The sequence below is a fragment of the Myotis daubentonii genome, chromosome 9 (assembly GCF_963259705.1).
Source record: "Myotis daubentonii chromosome 9, mMyoDau2.1, whole genome shotgun sequence".
Taxonomy (NCBI): domain Eukaryota; kingdom Metazoa; phylum Chordata; class Mammalia; order Chiroptera; family Vespertilionidae; genus Myotis; species Myotis daubentonii.
The window spans coordinates 65,710,102-65,731,314 of NC_081848.1; the positions used below are offsets into that span (position 1 = coordinate 65,710,102).

At 40.2% G+C, this 21,213-nt stretch overlaps 1 protein-coding gene across 2 annotated transcripts; it reads right to left on the reverse strand.

Moving 5' to 3' along the window:
- Positions 1-1,730: 1,730 nt before the first annotated feature.
- On the reverse strand, positions 1,731-19,585 carry LOC132241109 (membrane-spanning 4-domains subfamily A member 7-like). Of its 2 annotated transcripts, XM_059709228.1 has the most exons (7): positions 19,341-19,585; positions 16,492-16,648; positions 12,076-12,210; positions 9,453-9,509; positions 7,561-7,767; positions 4,170-4,271; positions 1,731-3,191 (listed from the first exon to the last, which is right to left on the reverse strand). In XM_059709228.1, the coding sequence occupies exons 1-7, from the start codon at positions 19,346-19,348 to the stop codon at positions 3,102-3,104; spliced, it is 756 nt and encodes a 251-aa protein (XP_059565211.1). In that variant the 5' UTR covers positions 19,349-19,585; the 3' UTR covers positions 1,731-3,101. The 2 variants fall into 2 exon arrangements, with proteins under 2 accessions (XP_059565211.1, XP_059565212.1); XM_059709229.1 differs by lacking the exon at positions 9,453-9,509.
- Positions 19,586-21,213: the final 1,628 nt, after the last annotated feature.

A 21,213-nucleotide genomic window follows, 5' to 3' on the forward strand; every position in this document is an offset into this window, starting at 1 on the left:
TATTTGTTTTCTATTGTCATGTAACTACCACAAATCTAGGTGGCTTAAAACGGCACACATTTATTATCTTGCCACTTTCGTGGATCAGGAGGTGAGGCATGGCTTAGTTGGGTGCCTCTGCTCAGGGCCTCACATGGCTGCAATCAAGGTGCCAGCCAGGCTGTGTTTTCATCTGGAGGCTCGACTGGGGAAAACCCATTCTTAAGCACATTCAGGTAGCTGACAGAATTTATTTCCTTACGGTTGCATGAGTAAGGACTCTAGGTTTTGTTGGCTGGAGATTAGAGGCTGCTGTCATATCCTAGAGGGTGCCCTCAGTTCCTTGCTACCTCACATGGCTGTTTACTTACTTCATCAGACGAACAAGGAGAATCTTTTACCAAGTTAGGTAAGATTGGAGGAAGGATTGGAGAGTTAGTGTTAAAAATCTGAGTATATGTGGCTTAGTCACTAATTTTGGGTTACCATTTTGGGGAAGCTGCATTTTTTAAAGATGAAGAGTGAGAACTCAAAGTTCTAATGTATAGTATGTTAAAGATTTGCAATGTCTGCCTGGACTTGGTTGAAACCATTCACTCTTCTTCCCATGAGTTTATTAAACCTTCCTGTGAGGTTCTTGCCTAACTGTTTTCCCAAAGGGAATGTGGTAGTGAGGCAAAGGAAGGAGTCAAAATGACTCCCAAATTTCTGACTTTAGAAACTGAGTGGGTGGTCATTTCATTTGCAAAAGACCACCAGGCTGGGGTGGTGGGAGGAGTGGAGGAGAGTTAAAAACAAAAGGTGCAACCTTATTGCACCTTCCATCAGTTTGGAATATTATCCCAGACAATTCTGAATATAATTCTCCAGTTAGTCTGAAGAAATTTTCTATTAACAGAAAAAGAACCAACAAAAACAAAAAAAATAAGAAATAGATCCTGGATAAAATATAATTGCATTGCATAGCTTGACTTATGGGATAAAGAGGAATCTCAAAGGTTCTGCACCCTAGTTTAAAATATTCACACATACACATACACTTAAAAAGACTCAAATGGTAGCTGTAAGTACTATGGAGAAAAATTAGCAAGTGAAGGGTAAAGAGGGTTACAATATTATATAATTTGGTGGGAGAAAGTTATATTGAGGTTGAGAGATTTGACAACTTGAAAGAAGTAAGAAAACAAGCAATGAAAATAATTGCAAGAAAAGCATTCCAGAAAGAGGGGCTTGCAAGTGTAAAGTCTCTGGAAAAATAATATGTCAAGGCCAATGTGACAAGAGTAGAGGGAACAAGCAGGAGAGAAGTCAGAGAATGGATTAGAGAGGAAAGAGAGTTTAGACTTATAAGAACTTTAAGGACTCTGACTTTTATTCAGAATGAAATGAAATGGGCTTGAGCAAAGAAATGACATGATATGATTTTAGATTTTTAAAACTCTCCTCGTCTGCTGTGTGGAGAAAAGGCTGAGTGATATGGGTGACCAGTTGGTTGTTCATTGCAATAAAGCCAATAGGAAATGATAAACCAGAGTACTCATGAGATGGTGAGAAGTAATCAGACTTGATATATTTGAAGTTAGATCTAGCAGGGTTTAATGGTAGATTAGATATGGTGTGTGAGGCAAATAGAAGAGTCAAGGATGACTCCAGGCTTTGGGGAGATGATGTTTTAAATGAATTTGACTATGGAGAAGTGAGGGAGGGCTCAATAACTAGACAAGCACAAGAGATCAAAAGTAACTGTTTAAAAATGTTTTTATTCAATTACAGTAGAGAAACAAGAGAACACATCATATATGCACAGCACCAGCAGCCAGATAAAGGAAAAAAAGAACATTTCTAGGAACAGTAGGTCTTCTGCGTCCCCTTCCAATTATTGTCCCCAAAGGTGACCATGCTCCTGATTCTAACACTCTTTTAGTTTTGCTTGTGTTCAAACTTTATTTTATAAACATGGAATTATACAGTATGTATTCTCATATGTAGCTTTTGTTCCCCTGAACATTATTTTGTGGATTTATCAATGTGGCTGCATTGTACTTTGTTCACTCACAGTACTATCTACTACGCCATTGCCTAAATATAACACAGTTTTCATTTTCTTCTACTGTTTAGTTGGATGTTTGCCTTTGGGGGCTATTATGTGTATGACTTCTATGGCCATTTTTGTACATGTCATTTGGAAAATATACATGTGCACATCTGCTGCATATTTCCCTCTGAGACAGGACCCAACACCTAGACTCAGGAGCAATATTAGGAATCTCTTTATTTGGTTGGCCATGTTGTTTACTCCAATACAATAATAAAGTTGATATTATTTCTATATGTCTAATTTATTATTCTGTCCAGAACTTAGGTGGGAGAAAGCATTGTGATTGTGATAAGTTATAATCTTTGAATCCAGATTTAAGAATAAAGTCATTAAATGAGACAGAACATTGAGCTATATTTAATGTAGAGGAATTTAATCCATTCAATTGACAGAAATGGAGCCATATATTTTTAAGTATTTTTAATTAAAATGTTCTCACAATCCTAATATCTATTATTTAAGCAATATGCATGTGAAAATAGAGCCTGCAGACACATGACTTACCAATTCACACAAGCACAGAACAGCAAATTTTCTCTTGCTATTTATGGATAGACAATCACTTTCTGTTTAGTTTACCAAAAAAAAAGTTTATACAGCCCTAGCTGGCTCAGTGCATAGAGCATCAGTCTGCGGACTGAAGGGCCCCCAGTCAAGGGCACATGCCTGGGTTGCAGGCTTGATCCCCAGTAGGGGATGTGCAGGAGGCAGCCAATCAATTATTCTCTCCATCATTGATGTTTCTATCTCTCTCTCCCTCTTCCTTCCTCTCTGAAATCAATAAAGATAAATTTTTTAAAAAGTTTATACATTTTATGTCCATTTTGGAAGACAGGCTAATAAAATTTTACTGACCTGGGCCCTGGGGAAATTATTTATAAGAGCAATAAAATTACTCATATGGACAAAATAAAAACAAAAGCTATTTTTTAAAAAGTTTCTTCCACAGTCTAGAGTAGCTGAAATTTCAGGAAAGCCTAATCACACTTTGTCATGAGCACTGGATTTCTCCTTCCTTTTTCCTCTACATCCAACAGTTACTCATAGCCATACCCTTGAAGAAGTCTTTGACATGTTTGATATGATCTTGTGACTGAGGCAAGGAAAATGAACTCTAGGAAAGATCAAAATTGTTAATAGTTTTAAAACTCTGATTTTGGAGACTTTTTAAATACATATTTATAATGCATTCCCCCCAAATGTTGTAGAGTACTAGCTCTCCCAACTTTCCTATAATATATAATTGCAACAATATTAGTTCAAACAAATGCCATTCTTCAATCTGCTAATTATGTTGTCATCTTCTGATAAGATCATAATTGAATCATAATTTGTTCAATCCTCTTAAATATTTCTCTCTCATTTCTACTACAGCTTTCAAAGATTTGGGTCCCAGCCCTAGCAGGCTTGGCTCAGTGGCTAGAGCATCAACCTGCGGACTGAAGGGTCGCAGGTTCGATTCTGGGCAAGGACATATGACTGGGTTGTAGGCTTGCTCCCCAGTAGGGGGCAGGCAGGAGGCAGCCTATCAATGATTCTCTCTCATCATTGATGTCTCTCTCTCTCTCCCTCTTCCTTCTGCTCTGAAATCAATAAAAATATATTTTTTAAAAAAGGATTTGGGTCCCATTTAAATTTAAAATTATAATGTCAAGACCTAAGGAGAAGTAAGGAAGAACACAGGAACGCATAAGTGGAACAGAGATGTCCTAGTAAATCTCATCACATTCACAAGGGAACTGGGCTAGGGAGGCAGGTGGCTGTCCGTGACAAGAGTGAGGAGATGCAAGTTCTCAGTCTCGGCTCATTAGTCCGTATCATTCATTCTCTGTGTGACTTATCCAAGCCTTGGTTCTTTAATAAGGAACTGGGTCCGTTGATTCTAGCTTCATCTTAAGTAATTCTCTAACTGGTTTGCTACGCACTAGGCATCAGCTGGTCTTTGATGACCAGCATGTCATCATGAAGGAGCCCTTTAATTGAACTCTTTTCTCACTATAAAAGTTGCCTTCCACATATACCCAGTGACCTGATCATCATAACTCAAACCTTGGGACCCAGCAGGCATCATGTGACACGTCAGAGTACTCACCCCAGGGTTGCTGGAGTAGACCTGTTTCCACCAAAAGACAGAAGCATATGCAGCTAGTAAGTGCTCCAGCACAGAGAAGATAAGCATCACCACCAGCACACCCTGCAAATCAGAACAGGGATGGTTGGTGCCATAAGCCAGCCCTTGTGCCTGACGGAGAGGAAACTGGGGAATGAAGGCTCTGGTAATGGAGAGCACAAGAGACAGAGAAAATCGTTTCATTCTCTCTCCTGCTTTCTCTTTTGGATCTCTTAACAGAAAAAGGGGAATCAGCAGCAACAGTTTCATCTCACAGAATATTATGCTAAGTGAAATAAGCCAGTCAGAGGAAGACAAATACCACGTGATCTCACTTATATGTGGAATCTAATGAATAAAATAAACTGACAAACAAAATAGAGACTGACAGTTGTCAGTGGGGAGAGGGATTGGGAGACTGCATGAAAGAAGGTGAAGGGGTTAGTCAAAGAACATATATGCATAATCCATAGACACAGACAACTATGTAGTTATGGCCAGAAGGAAGTGAGGTGGGGGCTGGATGGAGGTGGGCAAAGGCAGAGAAAATGGGGACATCTGTAATAATGTCAACAATAAAGAAAATAGAGAAATTAAAATAAAATAAAAACTTTCATCTCAGATCTTTGGTGTCCCACATTCTGAAATAAGAGTAATCCATTTATTCGTGGTGGCTTTTATTATTTCCGCTTTTTCTTTGCTTAGTTTTATCATAATGGTATTTTCAGGTGTAGATCTGTTTTTATTTATGCAGCATCTGACTCAGTGCATTCCTTCAGCCTGACAAATTTTCAGTGATGTCTCTTAAATTCTGACAAATTTTCAGTGATGTCTCTTGGCATATTTTTTCTCTCCCATGCTGTCCCACTAAAGCTCAGATTAGATGTGTGTTGAACCTTTTCACTTTGCTGTATCCTCCATGTCTTTTAATTTCTCATTCATATTTTCCAAATTTTTATCTTACCTTGTTGTGTTCCATATGATATAATCAGACCTGCATTTCATTTTGCTGTTTATTTCTTTGGACAGGTTGACTCTGCTATTTAACTGATATGCTAAGCTCTTAACACCAAATATTATAATTTTCATTTCTAATCTATTATCATATAATTTCTAATTCTTGGGCAACTATATAATTTCAGTGCGTGAGTGTTATTGGGGTATGGGGATTCTTTGATATATAGGAAACTTATAAGTTGGGTTTATGGACATCTCCCTAGATCAGTGATGGCGAACCTATGACACGCGTGTCAGAGGTGACACGTGAACTCATTTTTTTGGTTGATTTTTCTTTGTTAAATGGCATTTAAATATATAAAATAAATATCAAAAATATAAGTATTTGTTTTACTATGGTTGCAAATATCAAAAAATTTCTATATGTGACATGGCACCGGAGTTAAGTTAGGGTTTTTCAAAATGCTGACACGCCGAGCTCAAAAGGTTCGCCATCACTGCCCTAGATCAAGCATGTCAAACTCAAAGGCTAATACAATATATTTTATTGATTTTTTTACAGAGAGGGAGGGAGAGGGATAGAGAGTTAGAAACATCGATGAGAGAGAAACATCCATCAGCTGCCTCCTGCACACCTCCTACTGGGGATATGCCTGCAACCAAGATACATACCCTTGACTGGAATTGAACCTGTAGGCAGATGCTCTATCCACTGAGCCAAACTGGTTAGGGCTAATTTTAGGTATGATTCTGACAGAATCTTAGGAGTTTCACAGATCCAGGAAGTTTTTAAGTTAATCCTTTTATTTGAGGTTCTTCTCTTTTATATATATATTTTTTTTATTTGGATGCCATATGTGCACAAGACTTGGTGAGGTGATTTCATCCCAGAAACCTTTATGGCAGATTTTCTTAAAGCTACTTAGTATGTTGGGCAGAGTTTTCCTTGTCTTATTTTCATAAATATTCCATTTCAGCATCTAACATTCTTACAGGGCCCTCTGTGTGCATTCCCTGCTTTCTGTGGAGCCTCAAATCCTGCCTTGGGCATTAAAACTTCATGATCCCAGCCTCCAACACCTGTGTTCCTATCCATGCCTCCATGGTTTTCTGGTCTCAGCTCTTGTTTGGTGACCTGGCTTTAGGATTTTTCTTAGTTTCTGGGACATATGATATTTTTCTTCCTTGATTTCTGTCTTCCTTTCATCCTTCCTTCCTTCCTTCTTCCAACCGGGGGTATGTATCACTAATATTTTTTAGTTTGTTGCTCTTGCCCAGGTTATCCTTGTGTTAATAAAGAGAGTGAACTTTTAATACTGCTTAGTCAGCAAAGGTACAACTCCTCTGATGTTGCAGGTAGTTCTCTTTGACTCCTGTTATGTGAGAGTGGGAGGCAGTTTGATGTATTGAGATTAGTTTTCATTAAATACAGCCCCCACTATCCCAGTAGGGAGGATGAATCTCATAGCCCCATTGTTTTGCTTAATGTCTGCCCTGCACAACAGTTATACTATCTCCTGGGCTCTTCATGTTGGTATCTAACCAGGTGGGTTTCTGTGCTCTTCTGCTTCCTCAAGCTCCTGGATCAAGGGTAGTTTGGACAGCCTCTGGATCACATGGATAGCTGCACATAAGGGTATGAGTCCAGACAGTTGGCACCCATTCTCTGTGATTCATGAGACAGGTAGATCCCAGGTAATGAGAGACAGTGTCTTTGTCTCTACAGCTCCTATAGAGAGGAATCACAAAGGAAGAAATCTTTCTCCATAAAGGGCCAGAGTTGATGGTTTTAACCTCTGATCCAGTATATAGAGAGGATTAACTAAGTCAGGATTATCATCATCAACAGGTGGTGACTATCAAGTTTGGGGGAAAGGAGGTAAGAAAATGCTGCCCAGAGATGTTGGCATTTCTGCTAGAAGTCGAATCCACTGGTGATCCATCTCCCATCCTCCTCTCACTCTCTGCCAGACCTATTAGGCCAAAGTATAGTAATTATGTGTTTAGGTTTCAGGTTCAAAATCCATATCTAACTTAATATAGGATGCTTGTATCTCAAATCAAATGAAATTCAAACAAAGAGGTGTGTTTCTGGGATATTCATTGAGGGGGGGAAATGCCTGTTCAAAAAAGGGGACACTTTGAGAGTTAAACCTACTGAGAATGGAATTTTTTTTAATTTAAGAAAGACTACTATAGGAATGGACTACCCACATCCCTTCTTGATTTCCTTTTTCAACTTTGCACAATGCATGCCCCATATTTGCAGTCTGCTGACGGACCTCTTTCAACCATATTTTCTTCTGTCTGTCTTCAGACATTCAGACCAACAGGGCTCGGGACTGCTGAAAAAGCAAGATTATGCAAAAGGGAGACAGAGATTTCACATGACAGGAGACAATCTGAAAGTACTTACTGTGAGACTGACACCGTCCAGGACACAGTCCTTGACTTCATATTTTGGATTAGGGTACTCTGAATAAGGCAAGGAGGATAGATGCTCCTTTTCTGAGTCACACAATTGAGAGGCCGTCCTCAGGGCTACCAGGCTGTAAACGAGGAGGAAGAGGCCCGCTCCAGCAACAACAGAACTCACTGCATTAGAGGTCAGGCTGCCGATGGCCTGGAAGAGAAATTCTGCACTGGGGTCTCATCAGAGAAATAGCACATGATTCCGATTCCTTCCATCCACTGCACTGCAACTAAGCTTCCCTCTAATCTGCATAATCCTAGTGGGCACATACTGTGTCTCATTCATCTCTGTGTATCCCTCCTCACTATCTAGTTCATCGCCTTATATAATTAGTAAATGTTTATTGAATTAGAAAATCTATGGATTAATTCCTGCTTTGGGAGAAGGGTTCCTTACTCTCTGCAACAATGAAGACAGAAGTGGTATCGCCAATATCTCCCTTTACTCCTCAACAGACTTAGAATCATTTTAAATATGGCCTTTGGTCCCTCCTGGGAAGACCAATCCATGGCTTGTTCTTTCATAAAGAAGCAGCTTCAAAGAAAAAGGAAGAAGCAAATTGGAGAAGTTGGAATACATTCTATAGGTGGGTCAGGCCTATAAGAACCTCATCACCACACTCTCTCCCGGGTCATAGTCTACATTTTGGAGAAATGGGCTCTCACAGGATGTGACTCCTGCAAAGACATTGATGTACCAGATTCCCAGAGCATGCTCTTTTCTGTTTAAACACCACTGTAGGATACCATGTGTTGGGGAGGATGGTTGCCCTATCCTCTTCTGCCTTGACCCAGTAGCTATATGGATTCAAGTTTCTGAGTCCCTGAAGGAAGAACAGAGTGAATGGGCAGCACCTTGGCCAGGAGCTGCCATGAGGGCAGCAAGCCCTCATATTATTCTGTGTCCCACATGTGGAGCCCATATTGTGTCAGGTCATCCCAAGCATAGTTTTTCCTTTCAGTGTATTCAGGCACTTGGGAAGCCATCTGTGAGATACACATGTTCATCTTTCACATTTTGTAAATGAGAAACCTGAAGTCCAGAGAAGGCAAGAACTTTTTCAAGCACACAGATGGATAGGGGACTGAGCTGGGATGGGAGTAAAGGTTTCCTGATTCCAAGTCCAGAATTCTGACTCCATCCATGCTGTAAACTCTTCAACACCCTCTCCACTGATTCTGGGGTTCAGACTCAAGCTTCAAGCATCAGGAGCATATACCAGTATAGTACATCTTATGTTCTCTCATCCATGGCTAACTAGACCTTGGATCTACCTGAGTCAGGATATGGCCTTTCCCTAACTCATCTTTGTGGGCATATGTCAGGGGAAAAGGAAAGGTTGCTATGGAGAAGATCAAAGACCTCAACTTCCACCCACTGCCTCCCAACTCCTGACCTTTGTCAGGAGAGTGACTACAGTCTGATAATTCCTTGTTCTCGAAGGAGTAAATGAGATAGCCAGAGAAGATCTAAGCCCACACACCTCTGCTTCTGTCCATGCTATTTAGGGAAATTGACACATTATTGGATAGATTTTTCTAGAAAAAAAATAATCATTAGGATCTAGCTGGGATGGTTATCTACCATATCCAGGGCCAAGGCACGTTTTAAAGAGTCCTTAGTATATGTAAAAATTTCCACTGTTTGGAGCTCCATTATGTAGGGGAAAGAATACTGGTCTGGAGGCAAAGAATTTGGGCTTTACTCCTAGTTCAGCCAGTGGGCCAGTGGGGAGAACTTGGGCTCCCTCACTTGCTCTGAGCCTTGTTTCCCTAACTAATCAAATGGAAATTTTGAACTGAAAGAATTAACTCTGAAGTTCCTTTTATACTTACAAGGAGCTTAGCTGATTTTTTCCCAGAGATAATGGAAAGGATTCCAGTAATGGCAAACTGCTCAGAAAAGAGAGAAATAATCAGTTCATTTGTTTTGTGGAAATGTATCAATCACTCAATCAATAAGTAATGTAAAACTTTCAGGGAGATGGCACTGTAGGAATGGTGTAGGTCCATATTGATAGAGAGGTCTGATTTCTGCCCTTGGGATGTTTACCATTGACTGAAGAATCAGCAGGAACTGGAGTCGTGTTAGTGAAAATCAATATGAGTTAAGGAAGCCTGGAGCCATATTACTGAAAATCAATATGAGCTAAGGAAGCCTGGAGGTATGCATGGAGGGAGGAGAGTTATAAATTACAAGGTTGACTACTAACCCAGGCCTAGTGTCTGAGCTAGAAATCACCATACAGCAGAGGTCTAGGGATATCTAGTTGTTGCAACAGGCCAGACTTGTCTAGAAGCTGTATCTGCAAAGCACTTGATATGAGATGGAAAGCATCAGGAAACTCCCCACTTAGAATCAACTGTTTTTAATAGGTTGTGGGGGTTCTTAATTATTTATATTTATTGTTAGAACTCCATTTTTTAATCACAGAATCTGATTGTAAATACAGTTTATGTGTATGGATTTTCTTCCTTGGCTTTAATTGTAAATACAATTTTGTTTTATGTGGGTGTTGTTGTTTTTCACTAACAATCATCTTGTTAGCCTTTTCTCACTAAATCATTATTCCTTTAAAGTCTTATTTGTATTGGCTGCAAGGTATTTAATCATATGGCTGATGTATAATTTATTCAGATTATCTCTTATTGTTGGACATTTCACTGTTTGCAATGTTTCACTTTCTAAAATAATTCCATAATAAATCTCATTGTGCATTAAAAAAAATTATATGGTTGAAAGAAAGGAGATTGAGAATGACCAATAACTTGAAGGGAGAGAAAGATGGGAGCAGCCAACAGAAGCACTTGGTGGTTCAAGATGCAGAAGCACATGGGCTTCAAGCCATTGGTGTAGGTGGCCTGAGTTAGGCTGGGAGCCAAGGAAAATGGAAAGTACAGGGTCAGATGTGAAGAGTCTTTCATCATGAAGCCCCAGAAGTCAATATGGTGTTAAGGATCCAGTTGGTCCAGTTAAGCCAGTCAATGAAGGAAAAATACCACATGATCTCACTCATTCATGGATAATAGAGACCATTATAAACTTTTGAACAATAATAGATACAGAGGCAGAGCTGCCTCAAACAGATTGTCAAACTGCAGCAGGAAGGCCGGGGAGGGTTGGGGGGCAGGAGGTAGGGGGGTAAGAGATCAACCAAAGGACTTGTATGCATGCATATAAGCATAACCAATGGACATAAGTCACTGGGAGATAGGGGAGGCTAGGGGACTGTCTAGGGCGGGGCGGGGGGGGGGGGATGGACACATATGTAATACCCTTTGTAATACTTTAAGCAATAAAAAAAAAGGATCCAGTTGGTGGGAAAAGGGTATTCTGAGAAGCTAAAATGTTGGTTAAGCTGTGGCTTAGAGATCTGGTTGTCACCAAGAGGATCCAGAATGAATTAATTCTAATGTGGAAGCTATAACTACTGGTTAAACAGAAAGGACAAGGGCAAATTATGCTTTTGGTGCAGGAGCAGGGCCTTCTTACATCACCGTACAATTTGTGTCCACACAAGGACTGTATCCATACAGGAGTGATGCCTTGATAAAATTCATTTGCCCAGAATGTGTACTTTTTTCCTCCTCTGTACAGGATATTACATAGAAAAGAAGCGTGTGTAAGAGGTATGACTAGTGTCCAAAAGAAGGTCCTTTCTTCATGAGTCCTAAGATGGAAGGCAGCAACCAAGGTTTCCAAGTGCTCAGGATTGCCGTTGAACTTATAGCAAGAGTACCCTGTCTTGCATAAATTTTACCATTGCTGGTTGGTTTTTTTTTTAATATATTTTATTGATTTTTCACAGAGAGGAAGGGAGAGAGATAGAGAGTTAGAAACATCGATGAGAGAGGAACATCGATCAGCTGCCTCCTGCACATCTCCCACTGGGGGATGTGCCCGCAACCCAGGTACATGCCCTTGACCGGAATCGAACCTGGGACCTTTCAGTCCGCAAGCCGACGCTCTATCCACTGAGCCAAACCGGTTTCGGCAATTGCTGGTTTAATTCTCTGCAAACCTGTGGCACCTACCACTTGTGGTCATTTTATTATAAAAATGACCTTTTCACTCTATATGACAGGTAGACTATTCTTAAACTGGAGGGAATCCAATGGCTTCATTGAAGGCCCAAAGAAGAATGCAAAAAATGTTCCACTTTTCCAGAGGCATACTGTAAAGCCAGGTTAGAAATGCTGGTGTGTCCACTGCATTATCTTCTTGTCTTCTGTCCCACCCATTCACTCCCTTAGATTCTCACATAAGACCACTGATTAAGCCTCTCTCTGTTCTTCCTGAATTGCAGAGACATGATGTGAGATGATAACAGAAGGAAAATTGAAGGTCTTAGCCTTTTTCTCCTCTCTCTCCACTTCTAAGAACTGAGTTATTCCATTACTTAGCATGCTGTTAGCATTTATAAAGCATATTCCCGCTTGGATACCCCATTCTACTCACGCACAGAGCTCCTACAAATGGGTACCCGGACATCAACATGGTGGAAACTGCTGGCTTGAGGTGGGAAGAGTAGGGAGAAAAAAACAAAATAGCTCCAAAACTTGAAATCATCAGGCAACACAGGATATGGATACTCTATAAGAGACAAGAGGAAAAATACTAGAATACACTTTAAATAGATAAAAGTGGCATTTGAATGTACATTGTGAATTATAAAGAATGCTAGAAGCCCAGTGCACAAATTCCTGCACAGTTGGGGTCCCTCTGGGTGGCCTGTAGGTATCTGGCCAAAACCCACAGTCCAAAGCCACCTACAGCTCCTACCTGCCACTCTCACTCATCCTGGCCCCACTATGCCTGCAGTGGGCTTGTGCCCAATCAGTCCCAATAAGGAGAGGCTCATGCTGTCACAGCAGTACTCACCAGCCATGAGCCCTGCATCTGGCGCCCTCCCAAGGGGAGTGGCCTGTGGGGTCAGGCTGAAACCAGCTCTCCAACATCCCCCGAAGGGGTCCCGGATTGCAAGAAGGTGCAGGCCAGGCTGAGGGACCCCACGAGAGGGCTCCAGGGCATGTCCATCCCATCTCACTCAGTCCAAATCAGCCAGACCCCAGGAGCAAGATAACCTACCAGTCGGAACATCTGCCCCCTGGTGGTCAGTGCCCATCAGCAACTGGTCGACCAGTTGACTGTCTGCCCCCTGGTGGTAGCAGACATACATAGCGAGCAGTTGAGCAGCCCGAGCATATCATTAGCATATTACTCTTTGATTGTTTGTTCGGTTGTTCTGCCATTTGGTCTATTTGCATATTACCCTTTTATTATATAGGATTAATATGTTACAATTTGTCATATTAAAAAGGAAAAATGTGCTAGAAGGAGCTAATAGGCATTCTCTAAGAGAATTCATATGTTACTAACATTTTTTGTTTTCTGATAGGATTATTAAACTAGCAAATCAGGGAATAATTATATGCACATTTTTTAACTTTATTTTGAAAATGTTGACAAATTTTTTATGGTTCTAGGAAAAGTAGATGGAGAAAATCTTTTCTGGACAGCAGTCCAGTTACATGGATATAGAAAGCAAACTTACCAAGAAAGTGCTAATAAAGGGGTCAATTTCAATGGAAATAAAATAGAGCAGGAATTCTTTAGTGCTGTAATTCATCTTATCTTATTCATCATTGGATTTTAATAATCATTGCTATTTTATGAAATCCATGATGATAATAATGGGTTTGCTGAACACTCTCTACATTCTGGCTATTCATCTAATCTTATTTACAGATAAGAAAAATGAGATACCAGAAGTTAAAATAACTTGTATAAACCAACACAAATGGCCAAGACTCAGGAGTGAGGAATCTTTTTCTGCAAAGGACCATTTAGATATTTATAACATCATTCTAGGGCCATACAAAATTATCAACTTAAAAATTAGCCTGCTATATTTGGCCAAACATCTAATTAAGTCACCCCTGATGCCTTGGCAGGGCCAGACCAAATGATTTCGAGATAGCAAGAAGTAGTTGGATTCTAGATGTACTATGAAGATTAAACCAGTAGGATTTGCTAAAAGTTTGAATGTGGATTATGAAAGAAGAATGAGCCCCACTGGTATGACTCAGTGGTTGAGCATTGACCTATGAACCAGGAGATCACGGTTCAATTTTCTGTCATGCATGGGTTACAGGTTCAATCCCCAGTAGGGGGCATGCAGGAGGCAGTCAATTAATGATTCTCTCTCATTATTGATGTTTCTATCTCTCCTTCTCCCTTCCTCTCTGAAATCAATTTTTAAAAATTTTAAGAAAGGAATAAAAGTTGCCTCCAAGTGTTTTGACTTGAGCTTCTGAAATGATGGAGTTGACATTGATCTGAGATGGAAAATATTGTATGAGGTGTGGGTTTGGGGAGGAGTATCACGATTTCAGTCTTATGTAGGATAAAGGAGAGACATTTAGTGGATATCCAAGTGGAGATATACCAAGGCATTTATATGTATGAGTCTTACGTTTAGAACAGAGATCCAGGCAAAGGATAGTTTTATTTCCCCATGTCATATTAGAGATAATATTTAAAGTCATATTGCTGGATGTGGTTGCCATTGCAGCAGATATAGAAAATGAATAGAAGCAAGGACTGAGCTAAAGAGCACTCCAAATTTAGGATCAGGAAAATTCATAAAAAAAAAAAAAAACTATTTAAAAAAAGCATAACGAGAACAGCCAAGGAGGAAAGAGAAGAAAACAGAAGAATGTGATGTCCAAGAAGCCAAATGAACGAAATGTTTCAAGTAGAAGAGTGGTTAACTGCATCAAACACTTTCATTAAATCAATAAAGTTAACAACAGAGACTTGAAAATTGGGTTAGTAATGTGGAGTAAAGGAGGCAAATGCCATTGGATGTGATTCAAAAGTAAATGGAGAGCCCTAGCCGGTTTTGCTCAATGGATAGAGTATTGGCCTGTGGACTGAAGGGTCCTGGGTTCGATTCTGGTCAAGGGCACATCAATTCTGGTCAAGGGCACATGCCCAGGTTGCAGACTCAATCCCCAGTAGGGGCATGCAGGAGGCAGCCAATCAATGATTCTCTCTCATCATTGATGTTTCTATCTCTCTCTTCCTCTCTGAAATCAATAAATTTTTTTTGAAAAAAGAGTAATTTGGAGTCATTGACCTCCTACCTTTTAGAGGACAGTTGCTGGAAAGGCAAGTAATGAATGGGGCATTAGCTGGAGAACATGAACTTGAAAGTATTTGACTTTGCTTTTTTGTTTTCAAGACAGAAAAATCGGAGTTAGATTCTTTGTTATGAAATTGATTAAAAATTTTGCAGTGAGAATTACTGGAACAAATGATAAGGGATGGAATTTACTGCACAAAGGGAGGGTTGTCACTAATTAGATAGACATTTTATTCTTTTTAAAAATATATCTTTATTGATTTCAGAGAGTAAGGGAGAGGGAGAGAGAGAGATAGAAACATCAATAAAGAGAGAGAATCATTAATTGGCTTCCTCCTGCATGCCCCCTACTGGGGATCAAGCCCACAACCAGGCATGTGTCCTGACAGGAAACTGAACCATGACCTTCTGGTTTATAGGTCGATGTTCAATCACAGAGCCACACTGGTTGGACAGATATTTTATTCTTAGTAGCTGGAGTGAGGAGAAAGAATGTATGGACACAGACATGGGTAATTGTAGATGTGTAGCAGCTTATGGACATTCTATCCAGATTGCCTCAATATTTTAGTATTATGGGAAACAAACTAATAAATGGAGATGGAAGAAACTTATGATATTTGAAGGAGGAAATGTGTGAAATAGTTTTCTGGGATAATAAGAAAGTGAATGGGTGAAAGAAATAGGTACTTTTAGGCAGATTTTTTAGTCCATTTGGGGTTATGGTCATAAACCAGAAGGGGTGTGTGTGTGTGTGTGTGTGTGTGTGTGTGTGTGTGTGTGTGTAACTAAGGTTAGTGAATTCAGGTAGAGAGTAGAAAAATGGGCAGGGTGAGAATTAAACCAATGTCATCTCAGAGGGAAGGTGGGGGGGGGGGGGGGGCGGTGGATTGGAAATAATCAACCAAAGACCTTAAATGCATATATGCATAACCCATGGACACAGTCAATAGGGTGCTTACGTGAGATTCTAAAGTAGGAGTATAGATGAGAAAGGAAGATTGATCTGGAAGCATCCATGGAAAGCTAAGAAGATACTGCATTCATTTCCATGCCTGGAAGTAAGGGTTGGAGTGGAAACAGTTCCCTCGGGGCTAGATTTCTGTCTGCACATAGATGAAGAGGCCTTTGAGTTGGGGGAAAACACAACTGGGGGAATAAAGAGGACGATGCAATTAACTGACCCTGAACTCCAGAGGCCACAACTGGGCAGGTCTCCAAAGCTGGAATGAGTAGGAGTTGGGTCTTAAAGGGGATATTCAGAACCTGTGGGAATTAAAATCCTGAATCTGAAGGATGAGAATCTAGGACACTGAGGTGTCTTATAGTTACTCAGATAAACAGGGAGAAAATGTATGGTGAGATTAGTTCAATTTGTCTCACCTTAAAATGTGTAAGAAATGAGCTCAAAATGTGTAAGAAATAAGGTGACCTAATTTAATCATATTGAGTAAAATTATACAGTTAAATCAATATTTCCACTATATTAAGGCCAATTTATAAGAGACTTTATTGTGTAAATTACAAGTAGAAAAGTCCCAGTGGTTTTTGTTGATTTAAAGAAAGGTCTGGGGAGGACAATCTTCCCATAAAGTCCCATTCCATGTCCCAATTAGCCTGGAGTCACACAGAAAAATAAGTGAATCTCCCAGATCCATTGTAGATCTGTAGTCAGGAAACATTCACAATATTCCCCTAGTGTTCTCCTTATAATGAGGTGGACTTACTCCAACAACTGTGGTTTCTTTTTGAAGATCATTCTGCAGTGTATCTTCTTTTTGGTAAATGTGTCCAGGTTTCTCTTTGGGGGGGATAATGATGTCTTTCAGAGTGGAGTCAAAGGCTTCCTTGGTCTTGGACTGTGACAGCATGATGCTAAAGATGCTGGAAGAGGCAGTGAACTCAGTTAGGACCCTAGGTTTGACTTAATGATATGAAACTCCCACAGATCAGACTTTGTAGGAACTTAAAATTTTTCTTCATTCTCCAAGAGGTGATCAGTCCTTCAGGAACATAACTGAATATGGGAAGCAAGGGAAGCATTGAAAAGCTAGCAAGCTTGATACAATCCATCCATTGAGGACAGAAAAAAAATGTCCCTGGGAAAAAACTGTAAACATTTAGAGGTCTCCCCAGCCGAGAGGCAGACAATTTATATACAACTTGCTTTGCAGACTTGAGTGTATCATTTCACTCTTTCTGACCTTAGGGAATTTGAGTTGATGATCTCTAGCTCCAGAATTGTTCCCATATTTTGGCAACTTGGCTTCTTCCTTGCTCTGTGGTTTAATAGACCAAATATGCCATGTTGACCCCTTTTTCTAATCTTAATAACCAGTCTTTTAAGCTGCACCCATATTGTCATGTATTGCAAGATTTCTTTCTTATTTTAAAGCTGACCTTGAGGACATTGTGCTAAGTATAATAAGCCAGTCACAGGAGGACATGCTTTACTGTAACTTATATAAGGTATGGTAAATAGTCAAACTCATAGAAGCAAAGACTAAATTGGTGGTTGCCAGGATCTGGGGGAGGAGAGAATGGGGAGCTGCTGTACAACATGTATAACGTTTCAATTGTGCAAGATCAATTCTAGAGGTCTGCTGCACAACACTGTGCCTATAGATAGCGATGCCACATGGTGCATTTAAAAAGCTGTCAAGAGAATAAATCTTTTGTTAAGTATTTTACTGCAATAAAAAAAAAGAAAATCGGGAAGAAAGAAATCAAAGATTTACCCCAACTTAAGGATTTTTTTAAAAGTCTCTATACTTCTGAATTTCTTTCTGCAGATTTCAGTTCTCTGCCCAAAGGCTACAAATGTGCTGATCTGAGCCTGAAGCTAGAACCTGGGGTCTAGTTGGTAGCCTCTAGCTTACTGCACTCTCAGATACCATGCAAATTCATTTTCTTTTATTGTATTTTGTCTGTTTTGTTTTTAATAGAGTGTAACATAGCAAATGCAATCAAAAGGGGAATAAGGTTTGAAGAAGAAAACAAAAAATTTCCTTAAATCTTAACTATCACCTACTACTATTTTATATATAGCCTTTACAGTCTCTTTTTCTCCTTTCTCATTTTGCCTCCTCTTTCTTTATATATGTTTATACACATCATAATTCTATGTAGGAAACAGTTTATTGCCTTCACTATCTGATAAGCATAGATAGAGAACCCCCCCGCCCCCCCCCCCCCCCCCCGAAGGCTGGGTGCCTTTGAAGCCCTAGCAAAGGTTGGAGCTAGGCACCACCTCTGTTTGTCCAGACAGTGGTGGCTGAAACTGCTCCCCCATTTATTATTATGTAAATCCTTGCTGATGGGCTAGTCTGCCTGTTGCAGGGGGTCACCTGCCTAAGGGCTATGCTATGGGTGCATCCCAGATCAATAAAAGCTTGGTGAGGCCTGAGCACGGGAGGAAGTCCTTCCCCTTGAGTTGGACTTGCTCGCCTGGCCCCCCAATATTCCCAAATTAGCTCTTGTCTTTTCATATTCATTTGTGTGCGGCTCTGCTTCCAGTTCCTGAACCCTGACCCACGTGGGACGTGGGAAGGAAACACACAACAATTCTACATAAACAGAATCATTCTAACCATTACACTAAACATTATTCTGTGGACATCATTGACACTAATACATATAGATATTACCCAGCCTAAATTTAAAAGCCAAGTGGCAAATTCTGACACATGCTACAACATGAATGAACCTTGAAATACTAGTAAGCCAGTAATAGGACAAATATTGTATGATTATACTTCTGTGAGGTACCCAGAGTACTTAAATTTATAGAAACATATAAAACTGAAAGCAACAAATGAACCAACAAGAAAAAAACCTCATAGGCAAAGACAACAGAATGGGGTGACCAGAAGGAAGGGGGGTTGGAGGGTAGTAAAGGGTAAAGGGGTCAAATATATGGTGACAGAAGATTTGCCTTTGTGTGGTGGGCACACAATGCAATATACAGACAATGTATCATAGAATTGTATACTTGAAACTTATAAAATTTTATCAATGTCACCCCAATAAATTTATTTTTTTAAAAATTAAATGGTTACCAGGAGCTGGGAAGAGAGAAAAACATGGTGTTACTGTTTAATGGGCATGGAGTTTCGGTTTGGGAAGATGAAAAAATTGTGGAGTTCAGTCGTGAGGATGGTTTCACAAGGAATCTCCACATTGATACCATCATCTCCAAACTCTACAGTCTGTGAAGGATCCTTTGTCCTCCACATTCACCACATGGATACAAACGTAAGGTAGCCCCCAAATTTCTGAGTCAGTTCTAAAAACCCCCACTTTGGAGACAAATAAATCATAGCTTGGAGAACAACTTCTCTGCACACAGCAATTTTCTCTAATACAAAATTAAAATGGAACAATGGGTCTTAATGCAGGATTCAATCTAATTTGTTGAGAGCATATTCTGTGTAAGATTGAGTGAAACATCAGAAAAACACAGAGAATTGTAGAAAATCACAACTTCAAAGCGTGAAGGAAGCTTAAGGATGGTTTCACCCAGTTCTCTTATTTGGAAAGAGAGTAAACTGAGGCCCATAGAGGGAAATCAACTCACCAATTCATGCAGGTGGTCAGCAGCAGAGACAAGGCAAGATTCTAATTCCTGGCTGTCTGTTAAAAAACAACAACACAGTAATCTCCCCCAAAATTTATGATCCAAACCAAGGTGCCTCCCTGTTCCTGCAGCCCAGCCCTGTGTGTTGTGGCTGGTGGTCCAGGTCACTTCTGGGGAGCTCTCAGCCAGAACTTCCTACTGTTCCTGCCACAAAGATTTTGCTGCTTTGCTCTCCAATCTCTGAGACTTCCTGTCCCTCATCCAGAGTAATGTTTATGATTACACAAGATATGAGTCTCGCTGTACTTATGCGCAGTTTATACAAAAAATGTACCTCAGAAAGTTTCCTCTTTCTACATTTCAAGGTCTGGAAAACGACACAAATTAGAAGTAACACACAAGGAAGAGCTAGTGAGGGCGAGTGAGTTGCATGGTCCTGTTTAGAATTTGTTTCCTGCATGCCTATAGGTAATTCAGCTAGTTCCTTTTGGTCGGAATTTTTTTACCTACTAGATGGGGATGGAGAATAATAATTCCACTATATGGCTGTTGGGAAAAATAAAGAGAAAGGATGTTAAGAGCTCATTAAAAGTAGGCACTCAATAATTAGTGATAATGGTAATGTTCATTGGAATTTGGCAGAATTTATTTTCCCATTTCCCAGGTCTTGGCAAACTGAAAGCAACCCGTGGGAACTCATTTCCTAGTTGGTACTTCTTTTGGGTGCCTCTTCATTCTCTCCTTCTGGCTTCATAAATTCCTAACTTCATGCTCAGCGAAGTCCAGGCACATCTTTGGAAGGATGTCTGTAGATTGGGATCAAGAGGCAGAGCCATCAGGGCTGCAAACAAGCTCATATTCTGGGAAGTACAGATTGTTGAGGGAATTGTTTCTATTTTCACATTCCTTTTAAGGCGGCTGGGAGAACAGTCTTTGCTCAGAAGGAGGGCCATGGCAAAGGTGGCAGTAGCAACAGCTGGCAGCATGTCATGCTCCATGCTTTCTCAATTTCCTGAAGGCTGGAAAGACTGGCCCCTAAGAGAGGAGAAAATCTAAGCCAGTGGGGTTTAAAAAACTTAGAAAATGCTTGGAGAGAATTTTAATCCCATCTCTTTAGTCTCCAGACCAGATATTGCTGAACAAACCACAGATCACTGGTCAAGTCAGGGGGGAAAACAGGATGAGGATCCAAATCTCTTGGCAGCTGAGCTCAGGCTTACACCTCAGCAACAGTCTATCATTTTGTCATCTCCATCCCCATGACCAACATCATCTTAATTTACGAACACCGTCATGGTCCAGAACTTCCTCTGGGTCTGTGACCTGCTTTGAACAAATTGCCAAAGAAGAATCTTGGTCATTTGGGCTTCTCTCACATCTCTCCTGTGTCTCAGAAGGAATGTGTGGAAAAATCAGTTGAATATCAGGCCAGTTTTATCATATGTAAAATCATAATAAAAAGTTCGTCTGAATTGTTGTGAGGAGTAAGTCATACATAAAGTCATGTATGTGTGTCCTATATAAAATTCCCTGCATAGAGTGTGACATATAATAAAATTCAAGAAAATCTGTATTCCTGGTGCAACATCTTCTTCCACCCTCTTTATTGAAAAATGTACTTCCTCTCTAGATTAATCTCTAGCCTCTATGTGTAATTATTTTTACGTTTACTCTAAACTCATTCTTCTCTCATTGATTGAAATATCCTCAGCCCTTTCCAAAGAATCCTTGGCTCTAGACTGGCAAACGACTCGTGGTGCTAAAATCTCTTCAAGGGTTCGTCTAAGGATTTCCCAATTTCCCGTCCTCCCACCTAAGCTGACTGTGAAGCTCGTAAAAGTGGAAGTGTGTCTCAGCTCTCTATTGACCTTGA